The sequence below is a fragment of the Crotalus tigris genome, unplaced genomic scaffold, assembly GCF_016545835.1.
Source record: "Crotalus tigris isolate CLP2741 ecotype Arizona unplaced genomic scaffold, ASM1654583v1 scf7180000017741.1442986301:2390832, whole genome shotgun sequence".
In the NCBI taxonomy this organism is placed as follows: Eukaryota; Metazoa; Chordata; class Lepidosauria; order Squamata; family Viperidae; genus Crotalus; species Crotalus tigris.
In genome coordinates this window covers 710,001-726,012 of record NW_024096608.1, presented here as the reverse complement: position 1 = coordinate 726,012, position 16,012 = coordinate 710,001, and the positions used below count along the sequence as shown (strand labels likewise).

General features: G+C 47.9%; 1 protein-coding gene across 6 annotated transcripts in view; it reads left to right on the top strand.

Annotated features, from left to right (window-relative positions):
• MYO1E (myosin IE) overlaps window positions 1-16,012 on the top strand; it is a 36,379-nt gene that overhangs the window by 7,249 nt on the left and 13,118 nt on the right. For 5 of the 6 annotated variants that reach the window (XM_039340018.1, XM_039340019.1, XM_039340017.1 and 2 more), the window contains exons 2-15: window positions 923-1,066; window positions 3,299-3,388; window positions 3,625-3,719; window positions 7,055-7,142; window positions 7,874-7,963; window positions 8,213-8,344; window positions 8,800-8,934; window positions 11,398-11,530; window positions 11,896-12,092; window positions 12,667-12,747; window positions 13,726-13,812; window positions 15,172-15,258; window positions 15,452-15,619; window positions 15,878-15,963. In XM_039340018.1, coding sequence (XP_039195952.1) covers window positions 923-1,066; window positions 3,299-3,388; window positions 3,625-3,719; window positions 7,055-7,142; window positions 7,874-7,963; window positions 8,213-8,344; window positions 8,800-8,934; window positions 11,398-11,530; window positions 11,896-12,092; window positions 12,667-12,747; window positions 13,726-13,812; window positions 15,172-15,258; window positions 15,452-15,619; window positions 15,878-15,963 — 1,613 coding nt within the window. Of the gene's footprint in view, window positions 1-922; window positions 1,067-2,059; window positions 3,202-3,298; window positions 3,389-3,624; window positions 3,720-7,054; window positions 7,143-7,873; window positions 7,964-8,212; window positions 8,345-8,799; window positions 8,935-11,397; window positions 11,531-11,895; window positions 12,093-12,666; window positions 12,748-13,725; window positions 13,813-15,171; window positions 15,259-15,451; window positions 15,620-15,877; window positions 15,964-16,012 lie in introns of those variants that run through there. The other variant, XM_039340023.1, reaches the window with a different exon arrangement.

Here is a 16,012-nt window from a genome sequence, read left to right as displayed (position 1 = left end):
TAGTTCCTTGTAGCTCTGGCTTGCAAAGGAGCCAGGTGTTTCCACGGGAGGACCAGAGGTGAAACCCTTTCTCCACAGGGTGTCTGTGGGTGGCAGAGTCCTCCTTCCCTCGTTTTTTTCCTCCACTTTGTTCTGAGATGGGCCACTTTCTGCTCTCCTGTCCCCAGTTTAGGTCATCAGTTGTCTGTAGAAGGAACATCTGCACTGGTAGCAGATGCCACAACTGAACGGTGTGTGGTGTTCTATTTTTAAAATTCCATCAAGCATTTTTGAGGCCAAGGAGCTCTTCCCGTTTGCCTCTCCGCTCCCTTGTTTAGTCTCCCCACCTTTGTGCAGGAAGCACTGCTGGAAAGATGCCTCCTGATTAGGAAGTCAGCACACTCCACTAATTCCTTTTTGGGCTGCTTTTCTCCTGTGAAGGAAGTTCTGTCAGCTCCTTTTCTATTCTCAGCACTTGGGAACTCCCGACTTGCTCTCCTGCAGAGATCTTTATTCTCCAGCCATTAAAGGCCTGACAGAAATAATCATGCCTGATCAGAATGGAGGAGCCCACCTGGCCTTAGAGTGGCTTCCGAGCCTACCAGCTGTCAGCCTATGAACTAGGAGGCCTGCGGGGCTGGACGGTCGCCTTAAAAAGATGTTCTAATGAATCCCAAACTAAGCAGATGCTGCCTCCGCAGACCATTTCCCTTCTAAGGTCCCTTTCAACTCTGAGAGTTATGTATCTTGCAGAATTTATTTATATACGGCATGTACCATTTGTTAACAATGTAGCTGCTCTTACTTTTCATTCCATAATTGTTACTGGCGATACTGTTCCCACCCCCCATCTCTTGAGTCCGCCTTCTTGGAGATTCTGTCTCCACACAGATATGCCACCCTTCTTCTAATTAACCTGCTCCCCGGTCTTTTCCTCCCGCAGGGGAGCAAGGGCCATTTTCGGTATCACTGGCAGAGCCACAATGTCAAGCACAGCGGTGTGGATGATATGGTCCTTCTCTCCAAGATCTCAGAAGACTCCATTGTGGAAAACCTCAAGAAGCGATACCTGGATGACTTTATTTTTGTATCCTTTCCTGAGTCTGTGGGAGCAGCTCTCCCCTGCCCGCCCGGTGTTTATTCACCGGCTTCTGAACCGGAGAAGAGGAACCGTCAGGAGCCTCCCGGGTTAGAGCCTCCTCTCCTGGCCAGCCATTTGGTTTACTCTCTTTCTGGCTGGAGGGTTCTGCCAGATGTCTTGGGACCTCGGCAGCTGCCAGGAAGACAGCAGCCGATGCCAGCAGCGTCTCTCAGTTCAAGGGGAAGGCAGGGGTGGAAAGAGCAGGAGCTGCCAGTCCTGTTTGGCTGCTGGCAGGGTCACCTGAGAAAGGGATTCCAGGGATGTGAAGAGGCCAGAGCTCACCTTGTTATCCCACTTTCTCACACACTGGCAGACTCTCCGCAGTCTGAGGACAGCCACTCAGAGCTACTCCGCAGAAAGCGGGGTGCAGGGCTTGCCCTTCCTTGGCTGATGTTACTGAGCCCCAGTACAGAGAGAGAGCTTGAGCCTCGGGGGCCCAATGAAGGCTGGGGAGGGGGGTGGGGGGTCCATCTGAGGATCAGAGATAGAGGGAACCTCTTGGGCATCCTGAAAGGCAGCTCTTTCTCCAAAATTTCCCTTCCTGCTTGGCAGAGGAAGGAAGAATTGCCCCCACCCGCTTGCTGCTTCTCCCCACCCCCAGGTGTCCCTCTGGGAGCTGCTGTTATCACACAAACCTGAGTGGCTTTGTTTACCTTGCTTTCTCTGCAGGATACGAACAGCAAATAAGCTTTGAAGAAGAGCCAGCGGCCCCGTGGGGAGATGGTCTTGCCTGGGGGGGGGAGGGGGTGGCTGAATTGCTCAGCCTTAGGGCCAAGTAGGGAAACGTGTGTGGTTGAAAGTAACCCTGGAGAAGGAATGCAAGAATGTGTAAACCTGCATCTGGCCCTTAGAGGAAGGTGGGGGAGAAGGAGAGCCAAGGCAGCCTTGCGCTCTCTGGGGCAGGGGGGCAGAGGGACAGTCAGGCTTTCAGAATTTTGTGGTGGAGCAAGGAAGCAAGAGAGTTCAGTGGTCCTTGTTTCCCAACAGCTCCATCTTGAAAGGCAGAGAGTGTTGCTTTCCTGATAGGAATCCAACAGAAAGGGAGGCTGCGGGCTGGGGCTCTTTCATTCTTGGCCTTGGAGTGATTTGGGCCTGCAGAGAGGCAGCCCAAAGCACCTGAAGGCCGCCTCCCCCTTGTTTGTCCACTTGCCTTCCTCGCCTGTCTGAGCTTGGTTGTCTTTCCGGCTGTTTAGCTGTGCCAGCGGCAGCTGCATCTCTCATTCCTGGTGACAGTTTGCAAAGTGGCCCTCATGGGCAAAGGCAGTTGAAATCTTTCCATGGAAGGAGGCTCACCCTCCTCATTCACCTGAGCTACATCTAGATGTCCCGGGTGGATCCCTTTCTCGGATCTCTTCTCTTTTGCACCATCTGGGTGCAAATTTCGGTTTGTTTGCCTTGGTTTTCTTTGCTTAAGTAGTGGCATAATATCGTCCAGCAGTTACTGACCCCAAACAATGGGATTTTGTTTGTAAGACTGAGCGCTAATTGTGTCCATGTTCACAGGGCCGGCGTGTTGAAAGGCAAGGGGTGGGTGTGGTTATCCTGAGTGTAGTGCCAGCGTGAAGCAGACACCAACACCCATCTCCAAATCTTGCAGCTCTGCACCAATATGGGAAACTATTGTGGCTGACTTGGAAAAAAAGGAGGGGAGGAAGGAGAGTCCCTGCTTTCTCTCTCTCCTGCAACCCCAGAGGGGGCATCTCTTCTCTGGCAACATTTGGTATCAAACATCATCAAATGCAAAGGGAGCAAAACAATGAGGCAGATACATATTAACTGGGTTAAAGAGTTAATGGTTGACAGAGTTAAAAGCTCACGACAGGCCATCCTTTGCAGGCCTGAGTTGCCAGGTTGGATTCCTGGCCTCCCAGGTGAGGTAGCAAGGATAGGAGAGGCTGCCCTTTGCCCCAAAGGCTGGACTCTAGTGGGATGGCTCAGTGCTCTGACCCGAACGGACGTAACTGAAAAACTGCCATTATTGTCTAAACTCCCCTGGCAGGAAATGAGATGAGACCATCCACAACTTGAGTCATACATTTGCTTTTGAAGATGGAAATCAAACAAATCAAACTTCGTATCAGGTGAAATCTGAGGAGTAGCTCAGGTCCATTGTAAGAGGAGTGGGCGCTTCCTTTGTGCTTCTTGAAATGACACCAACCTTGACTTTTCCTAATGTAGACCTACATTGGATCCGTTCTAATCTCTGTCAATCCATTCAAGCAGATGCCGTATTTTGGAGAGAAAGAAATTGAAATGTACCAGGGAGCCGTAAGTGGTTTTCTTCAGCTTTTCAAAACTTATTTTCATTAAAAAATGAATTAAAAGCTTCTCCACTTTTCCCATGGCTTCCTGCTTCTTACTCACCGAGCCTCATTCTCCACATGTCCAAGTGGGACAGGGCAGGTGTTTCTGGCCGGTCTCTTTCTTCTTCATGGGATCTTTTAATCAATTCTTGTATTTATGACAGCCTCTCGTATTGTGCCTCAATGCTTGCTTCTCTTTAGGCGCAGTATGAAAATCCACCACACATCTATGCCCTGGCAGACAATATGTATCGAAACATGATAATTGACCGAGAGAACCAGTGTGTGATCATCAGGTAAGGGACCGACTTCCCTTTCTGCACCTGGGCAGGGCCGGCAGCAGTCGGAGAGAGGGAGGGAGCATCACATCTGTGGCTCTGCAAGTGGCCTCCCCCTCCTGTTGCCCAAAGGAGCTTTGAAGCCCTGGGAATTCTGCCAGGGGGAGAAACCCCACACCTGTTGTTCAGATGAGGGCATATGCTTAGGTTAGCAAATCCAGGGATGGAGGGATAGTACTTAGCACTTACACTTATATAGCTCTTACAGTGCTTTACAGCCCTCTCTAAGTGATTTACAGGGTCAACATCTTGCTCCCCCAACAATCTGGGTCCTCATTTTACCGACCTCAGAAAGATGGAAAGCTGAGTCAACCTTCAGCCAGTCAGGATCAAACTGTTACCAGTAGCAGTCGGCAGAATTAGCCTGCAGTACTGCATTCTAACCACTGCGCCACCACGCCTCCTAAGATGGATGGATGGATGGATGGAGAATCCCTGAATGAGAAGGACAAGGGATTTGTTTAGGAAAATTATGGAGCTTGGGCATGGATGGCAAGATAAATGAACAGGGGTAAAGGTCTATTGGACAAAGAAGATGTAAAGGAGGGATCGCTGAAATGGACCCAGATGTTCTGCACAATGGAGTCAAGTGGGCCCAGGGAAACGCTTCTAACTGCAAAGTTACAGGAGAGGATGAAATAGCTGAACCTTAAATGTAGAAGTGAATGGAGTTAAAGTGACGAATGAGGTATAAGCAGGTAAAGAAAACACAGCAACGACTAATCCCACCTGCAAAAATCATCCAGTGTCTCCATTCCATCCAGAGGGGGGATATTGTCTCTTTGGTGTATGAAGAAAGTATACAGTTCTTTGTCAGAAAACATTGACATTCTGTTGGGCCAGTTGGGTCTCCCAATCCTGCTTCCCACCCCCTGGGGAAGTTCCCCAACTCACCCTGGTATGTTAAGTTTGAGGGTCCACGATGCTCGAGGGCAGAACAGTTAATTTGCACTGCAGTTTTTTGAAAGAGAAAACAGTGGAAAGAATGAATGAGAGGCCTCCTCTCTTCCATCTTTGCTTGTGGCACACAAACTTAGCCTGGAAGCGGCCAGTTTGGGTTTTTTCTCCCCAACCTGTCATTATTGTGGCTTTTTTTTATTTCTATTTCTGGTTTCTTAAGCTTAAAAAAAAGTAGTATCTGCCACTTACAGGAATTCACCCTCCGTGTGGCTGAGGACGGAAAGAGAGGCTTCGTTAGAAGTTCTTTTTTGTTTTGTTTGAAGCTTGGCACGCTGCAGTTGCCCTCAAGCTGTGCAGGGCATACAACTCTGCTGTAGAGGGACAACACGGGTGTTCTGTCCTCTCTATGAACATTCTGACATTCAAAGTCACCTGAACCTCAAGATGGGCAGCAAATAGATTGGATAAATAAATACATTCATGTTTAGATGCCACCAGGATCTTTTCCTGGCACTGGAAGTGTCTTGGAATACATACAGGGCACGAAAGGAGCGGTGGGGGCCCCAAGTTCTGGGGTGACCTACGGAGGCAAAGGAGCAGGCAAGGCTTTCCTGGTCCTGAGAAGGGGCTGCTGACGGTGCCTCTGCAGAGGCTTTGCTTGAAGCAACGGAAAGAATAACGCTCCACCCAAGTTATTCACATGTTCTTGGGCAAAGCGAAATAGCGCCTCGAGAGAAGGGGCAGGCGTGGCAGAGACCTGATGTTCTCTAGAAATAGTTGGTTGAAGGTGGGTGGGTGAGTGCTACTTTTGGGGAGCCTGGTCTAAGAGGGTCTTCCGGCCATGGCCAGAAGATCCATCCTTGTTTGCATGGTGGACGCTGCCCAGCCCAGAGCAGATAGGCTTCTCCTAGAGCTGAGAACTCTTTCTTCAAACCTCCATCAAGCACACTGGCTGAGGGCAACTTGGCCATGGCCGCAAGCTCCAGCAGCCCAAATCCTATTTATTCTGGTATCAAATGTACATTTGATTTTTCACTCAATTCGATAATGCATCGACTTCGTGACTTATTTTAGCATATAGCTGAGCCTCACTAGGCAGCCTGATGCCCTGTGCGTTCTTACTTGGAGTTGCCAGATCAAGATTTGGATCCTAATCATAGTTTTCCAGGGTAACAACCTCCTTGATCTTAGTGGGATTAACGTCTGAGAAAATACATAGCAGATTTTGCTTTCAATCACCAGTTTAAGTTTATCATCCCGAGTATATCGATCCCTTTATTTAAAAAAAAACAAAACTTAGGCGTGTTAGGAATTTTGAAAAGGAAGCAACAGCAAGATTTATAATACTACATTTAATATGAATGACTGCAAAAATTCTTTGACTGCATTCACAGATGCTAAGCAAGATTTTTAAACCATGGTTTGTTGGAGAAGCCATCATTCTTGACCCAAAATACTAAGCTGCAGTGGGTATGTGCACAGTCATACACTAAGCCAAAACTTTTGAGCCTCATTGTTTTTTTTCCTGCTGATTTTTCTCTCTTTGTGTTGACTTTCAGAATTCTTCAATAGGCACTGCAGTATTTTTGTAACTGTAGATGGGAACAGCTAATAGGTACCAAAATAGAGTTCTCGTAATGTTTCTTTCCTAGTGGTTTTAATCACACATCCTAGCTTTATTTTTGAAAGGCTGGTGGGGCAGCCCTGAGAGGGACCGAAGTAGAAAAGGTAATGCATCTGCCGGCTACTTATTGGAAAAGCAATAGAAGGCAATTGCCCTACAAGGAACCTCGTTGGCTGGAATGGCCACCGTTCCCAGGAGGGCTTTGAGGATATGCCTGGAGGACTCGGAAGGAGACAAACTGCCTTGCTGGGTCTGCTTGTTGTGGCTCATCAATATTGCATCCTTGTCCTGCTGAGTTTTATACTTAGCGGATCCACCAGGATCCTGATCGATAAAACCATGCAAATTTGCAGGAAAACAGGATCTCAAGCACCCAAGAGCACAGCTGCTCAGGACAGCCCTCAGCCTCAGTCTGGCAGTGGTGGCCTTTCAGACTTCTCCCCCTCTGCAGCCAAGGATGTGGAAGTCTCTGTTGCTGGTGCCTTAGAGTGCAGCACTGGCCACATCCAAGCCTGGCAAGCCAGGGTTGGCTGGCAATGCAAGATGGTACCCTCATCTTTAACCCTGGCTCCCAATGGATGGAGGGGAAACCGAGCATCAGCCATACTTCAGGGGTTCAGGCAGGATGATCGGTGGGAAGGGGGTTCTAATCTCCCTGCTCAGGACAGTTGGAACTGCAGGAGGTCAAGGCTTCTGGGACACAAACGGTGGTTCTTGAGGACTCTGCTTGGAATGGTTGCAACAAGAGGCTACTCTTAATTTTCCTCAGTGGTGAAAGTGGTGCTGGGAAGACTGTGGGAGCCAAGTACATCATGAGCTACATCTCCAAAATATCCGGAGGAGGCCCCAAAGTGCAGGTGAGAGGAGGAGAAGACCAGAAGGGAGACTTCTGGACAAGCCAGGCCGCTACTTTCCTTGAGTCTCGGCTCCCTGTAATTTGTTGGCACTGTGAGAGTCTTGCTGATTATGTCTTTTTTCCCATGTTGCCATGGAAGATCACAGCCCGCCTGTAACTAGCCAAAGAGGGAGCAACTGTTGTTTTTGGAATGGGCTTAATTGCACACTATAAATAAGCTGCTCAGTTATTTCTAGGAAGGGGAGGAGTTCCATTTTTTTCCCTGTAAGCCAGATTTAGGCAGCAATGTGGCCAGGAAACAGGTAGAGGCAGCGACAGGAGTCTTCCTGACTGCAAAGGAGATTGTTGGTAATTGATTCCAATCCTGGTGTAATTAATGGCAACCTCGTTCAATCTGTTTCTCCTGCAAGATTTGAGAAGGAAAGGGCATCGATGGAAGGAGTGCTAAACAGCAAAAGGGTCTTTTGGTATCCCATGTTGAGGGTGGACATCACTGGGCAGAAAAGCCCCATTTCTAGAAGCAGGGGGTTAGGGCGCTAGGGTGTAGAAAGAGGCCAGTTACCCCCCCCCATTGCTTAAGTCTGCTTGGGTCACTTCCGAAGGGTCAAGGCAGGTGGACAGGGGCCTCCTCTCCCCTGTAACTGTCGGGGAGGGGAGATTCCTGCCTAGGACCCTCCTGGATGATCCGGCAAGAGGAGGAGGAGGGCCTGACTTCCACTTTCTGGCTTCCAGCATGTGAAGGATATCATTCTGCAGTCCAACCCCCTCCTGGAGGCCTTTGGCAATGCCAAGACAGTTCGCAACAACAACTCCAGCAGATTTGTGAGTCGTGCCGTTTGGTGGTTTGCCAGAGTGGTACACGATGGCCCAGAGCCACCCTTCTGCCCGTTTCCGTTCTGCTCCCGGGGGTGAAGGATGGGGGGACTATAAGGGGAGAGCCAGGCATCCACTCTGATGCCCCTAGGAAGGAAAGGAGGCTTTCCTGCTCCCCTCGGGGAAAGCGGTCCCACAGCCATGTCTGGACCTTTGTGCTGCCCTCCTTCAGCCACCAACATCCTCCCTTTGTTGCAGGGGAAATACTTTGAAATCCAGTTTAGTCCAGGTGGGGAGCCAGACGGCGGCAAGATCTCCAACTTCCTGCTGGAGAAATCCCGAGTGGTCATGAGGAATCCCGGGGAAAGGAGCTTCCACATTTTTTACCAGGTCAGAGGTTGCCTGGGGATGGGGGGGGGAGGTTGAAGAAGAGCCCCCCCCCAACCTCTTGGCAAGCTTGGCTGCTCCTGTTTCTCAGGGGGGGGTATATTTGGAGCTTTTGGACGACTTCCCCCATCCTCCCCCAGCAAGCAAGTACCCAATTTGCAGTCCTGATACAAGGACGGCCTTTTGAATACACTGGCTGCTGGGCTCTCCTGAAGGAGTCCCAGTCCAAGGCCGGGCCTTTCACCTGTCCCAGGCCCATCTCTGGAGAGCCAGCATTGGCGGGGATTCCCTGCCCAAAGCCCACCAGGTATTCTCAGGGATAGTTTTGATTGTTCTCCTTTGAAGCCCTAGTAAGGATGAAAGCAGTGCTCCCTCCCCCTCCAATAAATGAAGCCAACTTCTCTCCCCAACACAACACAAAGTGGGCTAATTTACCCTGGGGGGGGGGTTTCCTGCAGCTGATTGAAGGCGCCTCCAATGAGCAAAAGACCAGCCTTGGTATCACCAGCATGGATTATTACCACTACTTGAGCCTCTCAGGATCCTACAAAGTGGAAGACATCAACGACAAATCTGACTTCCAGGAAACTCTGGTAAGTTTACCCTCCCCTTTGCCCCCCCCCTTTTGATAAGAATGAGCATCTGTGAGAAAAGGGTCCTAATTGCAGCTCTCTGAGAACAAAAACAAGGTCGACATGTACAGTGAAATGTCTTTTTGCTTTCCCGTGTCCATCCTTGTTCTTATCTGGCCTCCTGATGTAATTTTGCGATAAGCCAAGCAGCTAGAAGGCCCGAAGGGGTGGGAGGCAGCAATGGCTAGTGGGGGTCACTTATGATGAGGGTGCCTGAGAAGCCACCAGCTGGAGGAGGCACTTAAATGCCAACTGACAGTCATTCTGGACAAAAGGCCTGGGATTTTAGGAAGCTCTTTTCAATCCCTGGAGGTGGTTTTAAAAAAATGGACTGTTATGCCATCTATCCTCTTTTCTACTCAAATTTCAGTACTGCCTATGAGACCCAATTTTCATCTTCTGGTTCTCCCTTCTCTTGTTGATTTGGCTGGCGAAGGAGCCCTTGCTTGTTCCTCTGCGCATTGCCAACAATGCTAGATTTTGGGGTGACATTTGTGGATTTGTTGGGTCTCCAAGGTTCCTGTTTTTCCCTCTGGCTTTCTGCTTGGTTCCCTGAACTGAGAAGTCAGACAAAATGAAGAATAACATCCTTAGTCTCAAGTCATATTTTAATATGAGCAAGCAACAAATAAATACAAAAAGAGCATATTTAGCCATTTAGGAAGATTTTTAAGTTCTCTTCTGCTGCTGTTTAAACATCTCCTCTGCCTTGCTGTGTGACATGGTGAGAAACAGCTGGAGAGCATAAACTTTGAAAATTAGTTTTTGCTTTATAGTTCCAGGGATTTATGCTTTTGCTTATTGTGTTTTTAAATTATTTTTTTATAAGTATTTTTATTGAGTTTTATAAAGGTAATAAGGGGATAGGGTCAAAAAGAGTAAGACAACGGGAAACATACAAAAAGGTTAGACCAGGGAAAAGGGGTAACACAAAAGTGGGATTACGGTAATCCCACAAAATAGCATCGCTTCAGCAAGTCTACCAGTCCGGGTTTACATATTAAATCTTAATAATTACTCTATTATTAAACAACTTTCCATATAATCACGTAAATAACAAATTAGTCAATAAATCTCATTCATTTCACTACTTAATAATGCTTAATATTAATTATAATCACTTTAAAATAATATACTACATATTAATTGTAGTTTACCATATTATTTAAGATCACAAATATACAAAGAGGAAGAAGAAGAAGAAATAAGAACAAGTTCATACAAATAATCATGGAATATAAATACAAATTATCAATTATCTCTTTAAATTTCATAACCTTTTCTCACTTTAGCGTGTTTCTAACCAATAATAAAATTTTCCTCATGTTTTAAAGTAAATTGTGTCTTCTTTCTCTTTCATTTCTAAAGTCAGTCTATCCATTTCTGCACATTCAAGTATTTTTGTTATTATAGCCTGGTCAGATGGTAAATTTTCATTTTTCCAAAATTGGGCAAATATTATTTTGCAGCTGTCAGCACATGCAATATTAAATCCTCATTCTCTTTTCCATAATCCAAACCTAATATTCCTAACAAACAGAGTTCTGGTTTAAATTCTATCTGTATTTTAATCATCTCTTCTAGCCACAAAGAGCCGAGGTGGCGCAGCAGTTAGAGTGCAGTACTGCAGGCCACTTTAGCTGACTGTGTTCAGCAGGTCAGCGGTTCAAATCTCACTGGCTCAGGGTTTACTCAGCCTTCCATCCTTCCGGGGTAGGTAAAATGAGGACCCAGATTGTTGGGGGCAATGTAAATATATATATATATATATATGCATATGTATATATATATATATATATATATATACATTGCTTACTGGTGTACACCGCTTAGAGAGTGCTTGCACTTAAAGCGGTATATAAGTCTCATAAATAAATAAGTAAATAAATAAATAAATAAATATGGATCTTAAACCAAAATTTTTTAACATTAGGACATATTTACCAGAGATGGTAATAAGTGCCTGGTTGTTGTTTATATTTCCAACACATATTTGATACATTTTTAAACATTTTCTCTATTTTAAACATGTCATGTGCCATCTGTAAAACATTTTATATAAGTTTTCCTTATATGCAGCTGCTTTAGTAAATTTAATATTTCGGTCCCATAGTGTGTTTTTAAACTATTTTTTAAAAATGCTTGGAAAACCGCAAGTTGAATTAGCTTCTTTTGGCGAGAACAGGCAACCCGCACCAATGGAAGAGCAGGCCTTCACATGGGCTCCCTCCCTGAAGGTTCTGCTTTCATTTAAAACAAAATAAATCAGTATTTTTTTCTTTTTATCCTTTCAGAGAGAGAAAGGCACAAGCCTGATTTAGGACCATGACACTGGGAAATATTTACCACTGTTAATTGATCCAAACTGATTGTGCTCTCCAGATGAGCTTTTAACCCTTTTCCTCCCATTCTCAATCTTTGCAGCACGCCATGAAGGTCGTTGGTCTCTCAGCGGGGGAGCAGGCGCTGGTGATCCAGATTGTGGCTGGGGTGCTCCACCTGGGCACCCTCAGCTTCAGAGAAGTCAGCAACTATGCCGCAGTGGAGAGTGAAGAGTGTAGGTAGCCCTTCTTGGGCTGGGGTGGAGCAGTGGCCCAGAGGCCCCAGGGGTCCCTGGGCTTTGTGCATGCAGCACCAGGTCAGAGGGTCATCCTCAGGAAGAGCCACGTCCTCACAAGCAAGACGCTCAGGGGCAATGGACGTTCTCCAGAGGAGTGTCTCCTCCTCCACCCAGAAGGTGTCCAGAACCGGAGACTGAAGGGGGGGGGCCACAGAATGTTTTCTCAAGGAAATCTACATAATGACCCAAGGCCCATTGTCCTGGATGGGGGTATCTAAATAAAAAAGACCCATCCTCTTCCTCCTGTTTTTTTTTTTTTTTTTTTTGCTGCCTCACTGTGGTTTTCTTTTGACACCCTGCAGTTTTGGCCTTCCCGGCTTTCCTCCTGGGAATTGACCAGGGCCGCCTTAAAGAGAAACTGACCAGCAGACAGATGGACAGTAAGTGGGGCGGCAAATCAGAATCCATCCATGTGACCCTCAACGTGGAGCAAGCGTGTTACATCAGGGACGCCTTGGCCAAAGCGCTTCACGCCAGGGTCTTCGGCTACTTGGTGGATGTAAGTGGTGCTTCAACACATCAAGGGAGGGAAGGGTGGGAAGGGTGGGGTCCATCACGAGGATTATTTAGACTTTGCACTCAGCCATCCCAGCAATTTACAGAGTTGCAAACAATAAAGGCATAAAACCTTCCCGAACACGTTCCACTGATCCACAAGGAAAGCACGTTTCCCCTTGTCACTTCTCAGCAGCAGCATTTTCTCAAAGAGGTTCCAGGATCTGCGAAGGGCAGCGATTTGCAAGGGCTGCTTTCAAGCCCCCACCTCTCTGCGTTGCGGCTTGAAAGCAGCCGCTTCAAATGGCTGCATCAGATGAGATTCCGAGGCGCTCTGCCCATTGGGAGGGGACTGCCCTTGCAGGAGGGGTGTGTGTGTGAGGAGCCCCTATGGCTGGTGGGACAGAGTAACTGGCATCCGTTTCCTTGGGCAAGAGCGCAGAGGGAATGGTCTGCCCTGCAGCTTTTCAAGGCATTTATTGTTTTTTATTCAGGTTCAATTCACTGTCACACTTTAATTTCAAAGCTGCTTTCCTTGTTTTCATGGAAATACGTTTTCCCCCATTTTCTTTCATCAGTCTGTCAACAAAGCGATGGCAAAAGATAACCAGGAGTACAATATTGGTGTCCTAGACATCTACGGCTTTGAAATATTTCAGGTAAAGGCCTTCAGACCGACCAGGAAGCTTTGCAGCCACAAAGCCACCGGTTCTTTCGTGGGAGGAAGGACAGTTGGCTGTTTTGGAGCCATTCCTCCCTCCCGGCACCGCTGGGGTCTGTTCAGGGGGTCAAAGTGTGAAGCCGAACCCTTGGCCACAGCACTGGTCGTGGCCAGTTGGCTTGAAGCAGAAGGCAAGGCTTTTGCCACGTGGCCAGTGCTGGTTGCCGACCCAGGGAAGGTGGCCTTTCCTCTTTGCCCATCGGATGGTCTGGTCCCTCCCTGGCCAGGAGCGGAAGCCTCGGCGCCAAGTGGCTCAACCAGGCTACTCCGGCTGAGAAGTCTCTGCGTTTTCTGCCTGCCACTGTTCTCCTCTGCCTGCTCACCAAGGCCTGACGGCCACAAACACGATGGCCGTCATTCCTTAACAAACATGCCCAGGGTGATACTGCTGGCCACGCTGGACTATGAAGGGAGGCCAGGCTGCTGGAATGAGTTTTGTTTATGTTTCAGGACTACTTTATTAATCTTCCCTTTTTGCAATAAAAACATTTGGGGGAGGGAGCTGAGTTAAATTTTGCAGTACGATGATGTCAGCCCAATTGTATAGCTTCCTATAATTGGAAACCTCAATTAATTTAAAACAAAGGATTTAATCTTAAACTGGGACAGAATTCAGGGTCCAAATGGAGCTGTGCAGAAAAGGGCTGTGAAGCACTCTAGCAAAAATAAAAGAGAAGCCCTGAGTTTTTCTGGGCAGAGAACCAAAAACAGCTGTTCTAAGGAAAATTCAAATCTTGGAAGCTGTTTTGGAGAACTGAGGTCACTGATTTCCATGAAGAGGCTCACAGCAGACAGTCAAATCAGCTGGGAAGGTCACTCAAATATTATGCTGTAAAAGACCAGCTTAATGTGGCAAACAGAGAGGCGGTATAGGGAGCCTGGCAATAATCTTTCTATGGTTTGTTTTTTATTTCAGAAAAATGGGTTTGAGCAGTTTTGCATCAATTTTGTCAACGAAAAGCTGCAGCAGATCTTTATCGAGCTCACCCTGAAGGCAGAGCAGGTAAACCTGAACGGGCCTTCTCTTCCTCTGGATGGGAAGCTTGTCAGCTGATGCTTGTTTTGAAAATGCCTTTCAAAGCAAGAGGGAGAGAAAGCGGCTGTGCTTCAGCCCACCCAGCCTGGGAGTAAACACGGCCCGCTCAGCTGGGCTGCGGGAATATTTTCCCTCTGATCCAGTGACCTAAGAGAACAATCATCGCATCAGATGACTTCCCCCTGGAGACTGACTCGCCACCCAATGTGGAAAAACTGTCTGCCTACACGTTTGCGTTGGACGGGGCCCTAAAATTAAAAACGAGGGCACTTCTGTTTTCCCCATTTCCTGCTTGCCTCTTTGAAAGAGAAGGGCGGGCTGCTTTTATTTTCCTTTGTTACCTGCCATTTTGACATTTGCACGGACGTTTGCTTCTTTTGCTCACCAAAATCCTGGTGGGAACAACAGACATTGTTTCAACCAGTTTGGTGGGTCTCCTTCCTTGAGTTGTGCTGTTTCCGAGGAGTGGATGGCTTGGAGCTCTTCCCCCGAGGGGGGGGGGGACAGGGGGAGCAAGTAATCAAAGGCAGCTGAGGAAGATTTCTGTACAATGGAAAAACTTGCCGATTCCAGCACAAATCTTTAGTTATGGCTCACCTGGATGTAGCCTATTAGGCTGTTTGTCCAGCATCAGGAGTGACTTCGGGAGCCACTCCCTGCGAAAACAGGAAGAGGCCTTGGTCGTCATCTGAGTAATTCCATCCAGACCGAGAGGGAGGCAAAGTTCAGATCTAGTCCTATAACAGTGGGACAAGATCCTAGGAGGTATCTCGTTCCTTTCAAGCCAACAACTCCTGAGTACCTCCAAACAAAATGATTAGGCCCTGAAGCCCAGGGACATAATGAATCTCAGCCTCGGTCCTCTTCCAATTCCTGGCCTCTCCGTCTTTGCTCAGCAGAGGGATCTCTTTGAGGTCCAGCCCTGCCCTCACCTGGCAAGTAAGAATAGTTCTTACTGCCTCACCGAGCAAGTCCACAAACCCATTTGGTGTGGACATCTTGCCGAGGACGTTTGCCCTACACAGCTAGACCCTTCATGCAGCAGGCCAGCTGATCTTTTGGCCCTGGGCTTTGGAGCTGCTCTGGAGGGGGTCTAGACAGGTCTGCTACACTATACAAGCTGGGCTGCCATTAATAAGCGAACAGAGGCATCCTCATTTGGAATTTGGCCCGGGGCAGAGTGGTCATCTTGGGATGGAGATGGTCTCTGCTTTTGGTGGACTGCCCGCTGCACTGACGTTGCCAAGTTTTTGAGTCCAGCAGGTTCAGCCTAGACCCCCGCAGTTCCTTTGGGAGCGTCCCCGAGCCTTCATTTCTGTATTGCAGGAGGAATATGTTCAGGAAGGAATTCGTTGGACTCCCATAGATTACTTCAACAATAAAATAGTTTGTGACCTCATAGAGAACAAAGTGGTAAGTTTGGGAGGGTCCCTCTCATCCCTTCCTTGATATAGTTGACTGGCTGTGCCAGGAGCGGAATTCAGAGAGGGCTGTAGTCCCCTCCATTGTGACCCACAACACTCTCTAAACCTACTCACCCAACACTGTTCAGTCCAAATGGAGGCCAAGTATCCATCCTCACTTCCTGTTTCCATGGTCACCCCAGAATCCACCTGGCATCATGAGCATCCTGGATGACGTCTGTGCCACGATGCATGCCGTGGGGGAAGGAGCAGACCAGACTTTGCTGCAGAAGCTGCAGATGCAGATTGGGACTCACGAGCATTTCAACAGCTGGAATCAGGGCTTCATCATTCACCACTATGCAGGAAAGGTACCTTCCCAAGTGGGGCATTCGGGCAGAGCCTGCTGTTCCCAGACAGGAAGGCCCTGTTGGGATTTTTATCCAATTTATCTGGAAGGTCCCAGGGAAAGGTATAGCTACTTTACGCTGCGATTTCCCCAATTGCCGGCTTTGTCAAAATTCTATCCCAGGAGCTGGCACAGCCTTGCGCGGCGAAGGACCTCTCCCGTGTCATGTGTCCTCCTGGCCAAGAAATTGAAGGTGCCTCACTTGCCATTCTTCCATCAGGTTTCCTACGACATGGATGGATTCTGTGAGAGGAACCGAGATGTTCTCTTCATGGACTTGATCGAGCTTATGCAAAGCAGCGAACTGTACGTAAGACCCATTTGCACCTTAGATCTTACCAGGGCTTTTGTGGGA